This window comes from Lactuca saligna, chromosome 5 (assembly GCF_052625555.1).
Source record: "Lactuca saligna cultivar CGN05327 chromosome 5, ASM5262555v1, whole genome shotgun sequence".
Classification (NCBI taxonomy): domain Eukaryota; kingdom Viridiplantae; phylum Streptophyta; class Magnoliopsida; order Asterales; family Asteraceae; genus Lactuca; species Lactuca saligna.
The window spans coordinates 224,894,900-224,900,718 of NC_136421.1; the positions used below are offsets into that span (position 1 = coordinate 224,894,900).

Consider the following 5,819-nt stretch of genomic DNA (forward strand, 5'->3'; position numbering starts at 1 on the left):
CACTAGGTTACATCTAATCTAGTGAAAACGTTAGGGTTTTACCCCATAATCGATAAACTAAAATAGAAAAACATAAGAAAATATTTACAAAACATGATCATTAAGCAAACTGATTCGAAATCCTAATGTTTCTCGCTTCGATTCAATTTTAAGGCATAATATAACTATGCCAATCATTTTCCTAAAACGTGGATTTTCAAATTTTAAGAGATTTTTTCTGGAAAAATAGGAGATTTGGTTTCTAGCACCACATTTTCACGAATTGAAAACGTTTTGGGATTCTTAGTAGCAAAACACTTGATTTTCTTCCATTTACAAGTCTTTGATTATCTTTTTCATATAATATTTTGTAGTTCTTGATGGTTTAGTCGTCTTAAATGGCTAAATCATCATTGTAAACAATTTATTTGTAATCATGCGAGTAACTTTAGGTTTAAGATTAGAAGTTGTTGATTAGGTTTTCTATCTATATATTTCCGTTGGAACAAACTTTTGTTGTCTATTTCTTTTGAATATGATCACCTCAATTTGGGTTTAGATTATTGAATTTATATGGTAGTGGTTTGATTTTGTAATCGTCCATTTAATTGGCTAAAGTAGTGAATTATACTATCGACTTCGTAATAGATGTTGGTGGACATTATGAAATCCATTGATACAATTGTTGGTTTTCCGAGTTTGTTCGAACATTAAGGCAATTCTCACATAATTATTGAGAGTTTTTTCAGTAATTATGCAGCAGATTCGTTTCTATTGAAGAGCTTGTTATAGTTGGTTAACTTTGTAACTTGGTTGAGGAGCTTATTTCAATCAAATGTTAAACAAATAAGATTTATTAGTCGATGAAGTCACTAATAAGTTTCATCAACCTAAAACAAGTGTAAAAAACTAGAGTAAATTACACGAATGGTCCCTATGGTTAGGGGTAATTTGCGTGCTTAGTCCCTAACTTATTTTTTTAACTCGAAAGGTTCTTACTGTTTGTTTTTGTTACGCTCTTGGTCCCTACTGTTTGTTTTTATTACACGTTTGGTTCCTATTTTAACTAAAAGTACTATTATTTAAATAGAGAAAAATGATGTGGTTTATAAGGTAAGGTGAAGGGGATGAGTTTGGGGTGTATTTAGTTAAATAAATTAAAAAATCAAGGGTAAAATAGTCTTTTTAGGTATGACGGGGACCAAGCGCGTAACAGAAACAAATAGTAAGGACCTTCCGAGTTAGAAAAATAAGTTAGGGACCAAACGCGCAAATACCCCAAACTATAGGGACCATTCATGTAATTTACTCAAAAAACTATTACACAATCACAAATTAAAATTATGATCATGTTTTTCCAACAATTACATAATTTAAAATCATAGACCAAAACCATAATATAAGCATATCAATATCAATATATATATATATATATATATATATATATATATATATATATATATATATATATATATATATATATATATATATATATATATATTGCAAAATTGACACTTTTTTTGGATCCAATCTACAAACAAACAGCAAACTACAGGGACCAAGTTTTGCAACTTCTTCTATATTGTAAAAATGACACTTTTTGGATCCAATCCAAAAAAACCAGCAAATAGGAACCATTTTTGCAGCTTTCTCAAGATTATGTACAAGAAACATACCACCCGTATCTTTCAGTTATGATAGAGAGTAGAGACCAAAAATTATTTTCAAGCTATAAAACTTGTTAAAAGGTATTATGTAACCAACTTCTTTATTGTATCACATGTCATCATATTGCCTTGTAGTTGCAAAAGCATAAAAGCGATAATAATTGAAGACAGGTTTTGGTATTTTGTAGAAATAGTCAAAAAGAAATTAAATACACCTCACCAGTCACCAACCATAATTGAATTAGTTTTATAGTTTTTGTCTCCAACCACTTCATTACTTACAACCGCCGTGTATTCATTGTCGGAGGGGAATAATTCTTTTGCAGGTTACAATTGATAGTTACCATTGAATAATATAAAAACTAATTATTATTATTATTATTATTAAGAAACAAAGACTAATGCCATAATATCTTATAATCCCATAAATTTGAAGTTCAATGAGACCCATATACATCGATTTTTTGGGTTAAATTTAAATGAATACACACAACATACAGGAGTATTAATCAAGTATTAAGTGGTGTTTTTAATCTTTTAGTTTGACTTTAAGTGCTTCAATAACTGCTGAAAAGTCATGGTCACTTAAGCCATGAGACTTAGCCAGCTTGTAAAGCTCATTTGCAGCAGCTGCAATTGGTGTTGATTGAGAAACCGATTCAGCTAATCCAAGAGCAAGCCTCATATCCTACAACAACAATTCTTTTTTTTTTATTTTACTTTTATAGATTTAATAACTTAAAGGTTGTTTGATAGTTGCTGATTGAATCAAAACCTAGTAAGAGGCATATCAGAGGCGTTCTAATTGTGGTATCAAAACTTTTTACAAATTTGCTTTCCTTTTTATTTGTCAAATATATATATATATATATATATATATATATATATATATATATATATATATATATATATATATATATTCTTTACCTTCTGCTGATGCTTTAAGGGAAAAGCAGTAGGGTACTTGGATTGCAACATTGAAGGGCCTTTCATTGAGAACATTGGTGCACTAATGGCACCCTGTGAAATTACCTACAAAAAGAACACCAAATATATATATGTTTTTTTTTTTTTTAAAATTTAAAAATGTCTGCTTACATTTGGTCAAAAGTATATTGCATAAACAAATAACATGAAAAACTGAATCTTTTTGGTATAGGTGACAAAAATGGACAGGTTGGGATGCTGTTGACTTTTTATTTATTTATTATTATTTGATAAATAGGTAATACATTTGAGAGTAGTAGAGTACCTCAACAATGACAGTTGGATCGAGTCCTACTTTCTCACCAAGAAGCAATCCTTCAGCAAAAGATGTCATCATACTGCAAATGGTATCGAATACAAAAAAAATTAATACAAAAATAAAGAAATTGGTGAACATGAGATTTTTTTAAAAAAGAAAAATGGATTTGAACAACCTTCCCATGATCATGTTTACAACAAGCTTCATTGCAGCTCCATTTCCAACATCACCTAGGTAAAATCTTGACTGGAGGACCAATAGCATAAATAATAATATAAAATTTTCTTTAAAAATTATATAATTATAAATAGGATATACCTTTCCCATGATATCAAGATATGGAGAAACTTTATCGTATAAAGATTTATCACCTGCAATGCAAAAAAAAAACATTTATATAATTTAAAATGAGGCTAAATTTAACAAATTATATCATTATTTTTTTATACCTGCAGTTAGGAATATTAGCTGTCCATCCTCTGCAGGCTTTTTAGACCCTGAAACCGGAGCCTAAAACAAAGAAAAAAAATTTAATTTTAAAAGAAATAGAAATTGTTGTGTTGTTTGTGAATCTCTAAACTAAAAGGCATGCTAGAACTATTTTTTCATTTTCAGTGATGAGGATGAGGAGGGCATTTACGTCTTTTGCACATATGAGAGATCAAGAACTACTCACCTCCAAAAATAGTGCTCCAGTTTCTTTTATCTGTGCATTTATCAACGTGGATGTGGGCCCATCAACGGTTGATATATCTACATATCTACAAGTATCCATTTAAAGAACAAACAAAAATATTCAATAATAATAAACCCTCACAAAGTTGTTTTAAAAAGAAATGTACCATATACCCTTTTTTTGTAAAAAAAAAAAAAAAAAAAACTCATTCTAATATTACTTTTTTGCCCTTATGAACTCATTACCATATATTTAAAGGCATCGACTTTGGTCCAAAAGATTCGCTTAATTTGTCTTCATTCATGCGTATTTTATATCCAAAATGACAATTTTGCTACTTAAAAAGTAACCGATTTTAACCTAAATAACGGATTATTATATGGTTTTATTTATAAGCAATAAGAATATACATATACATATATAGTTATATACCCTTTTCCTAGACTCATTCCACTTGCAGCCCCTTGTTCACCACAAGCAACAAGCATCTGATTGTAAAACAATTATCACAATTAGTCAAAAATTGCATTGAAATAATTATATATATAAAAAAAAAAAGAACATTCTAATATGACATACTCACTGCACTTTCAGGATCAGCAAGCATGGCAAATGTGACATCACAGGATGCTGCTACTTCCCCAGGAGATGCTTTATATCTTCACGTATACAACAAAAATATTTACAGAAATCAAATGACTTAATAAAATGATATACATTAGAAAAATAGAAATTCATAAAATGATATTCTTATCTTAATTCTTAACTTTCTTGTTCATACTGTTTTTGCTTGATAAATCAAGTATTTTTAGGCTCATTCAGAAAAACAAACGAACTTAATTCCAATGTGTCTAACTAAATCACACATAAGTGTGATTAAGAGGTCTGATTTTATGAAAAACAAAGGAACCCAAAGAGATATTATATATCAACAGTTGTGCTAAAAATGTATTAAAAAAAAAGCACATGAATCCTTACTTTGCACCAAGATCAATGAGAGGATCGCATTTGCTCTTGGTCCTATTCCAAACAGTTACGTCACATCTACAACACGCCAATCAATATATATATATATATATATCATAAATACAGTATATAACAAATTTATGATTATATGAATATAATTGTATTATCCCCATATATATATGTATATCATCTCTTAACAAGTTTAAAGAAACATAACTTTGGGGTAGGTAGATAACAAGATGAAAACCAGAAGTTGAATAAGTAAAAAATTTGACTCTTACCCGGCTTTTATCAAATTGTGTGCCATTGGAGAACCCATAATTCCAAGACCAAGAAAGCCCACACGCGTAGGGTTTTCATCTGCCATACAAAATAAAAGATAGATGAAATTGGGTGTTTGGATGTGTGTTTTGAAACTCATAATTTGCTAAACAAACTCCCCATCGCAGTATCTTTTCCCAAATTAAACATTATATTGGTTAATGTGATTACAAATGGACAACTAAATTTGCAGAACAAAATTGGAATTTAATCAGGAACGAGTAAGTATAAACTGAATTCTACTCCGTCATCAAAACCCACTGATAATTCACAACTAAAACTAACTATTAAGAATTCAAAATTGACAATGAAGTAAATAGAATTGAAAAAAAATGGATACCTGCGGAGGTTTGAGAAGAAAATACTTTGAAAGAGAAAGAAACTTTGGGAAATCTGGATATGGGTGTTGGTTTCAAGTGGTGGGGGAGTGCGGGGCAAAAGCTTGCTGCCATGGCTGCGTAGTGGTGACTGTAATTCGCTCCTCTGGCCAGGATCAACATGGGCTTGTTTTTGTTATCTCTCTCGTTGCGCCAATGTGCTCACACATTTCAATGCAGTTTCTATCCTAATCAAGGATAACATTTTACCATGTTTGGTTGAGGGATTAAAAGTAGAGGGGTAAAATACGCATATTTGTGGTAAACGGAGGAAGTTGATTGGTTTTATATTGATGAAAACAATTTTTCTCCTTATTTTCTCCTTATACACAATTGATTTTTTAAAATGATTTACTCTATAATTATGAATTATGGTTACATTAAGTAAAAATTTAAAATTATTAATTAATTATTTTAAATAACTTATCAATTAAGAGATATTTTTTTTAGTTATATATAAAATTATAATCGTTAATGCAAATAAATACGTAAAATTATATCATCTTATAATTTGTATAAATTTTATTTTATTTGTTATTCTAATGTTATTAATTTAATGTAATTAAAATGAGAAATTTAAAATTTAA

The 5,819-nt window shown here is 29.3% G+C and overlaps 1 protein-coding gene across 2 annotated transcripts; it reads right to left on the reverse strand.

Moving 5' to 3' along the window:
- Positions 1–2,045: 2,045 nt before the first annotated feature.
- GLYR2 (glyoxylate reductase 2) lies at positions 2,046–5,428 on the reverse strand. 2 transcript variants are annotated; one of them, XM_078993822.1, is made up of 12 exons: positions 5,196–5,428; positions 4,816–4,894; positions 4,547–4,612; positions 4,152–4,227; positions 4,001–4,056; positions 3,569–3,653; positions 3,342–3,402; positions 3,211–3,263; positions 3,068–3,138; positions 2,899–2,971; positions 2,574–2,678; positions 2,046–2,334 (listed from the first exon to the last, which is right to left on the reverse strand). In XM_078993822.1, the coding sequence occupies exons 1-12, from the start codon at positions 5,353–5,355 to the stop codon at positions 2,176–2,178; spliced, it is 1,044 nt and encodes a 347-aa protein (XP_078849948.1). In that variant the 5' UTR covers positions 5,356–5,428; the 3' UTR covers positions 2,046–2,175. The 2 variants fall into 2 exon arrangements, with proteins under 2 accessions (XP_078849948.1, XP_078849949.1); XM_078993823.1 differs by lacking the exon at positions 5,196–5,428 and having other exon boundaries at positions 4,816–4,901.
- Positions 5,429–5,819: the final 391 nt, after the last annotated feature.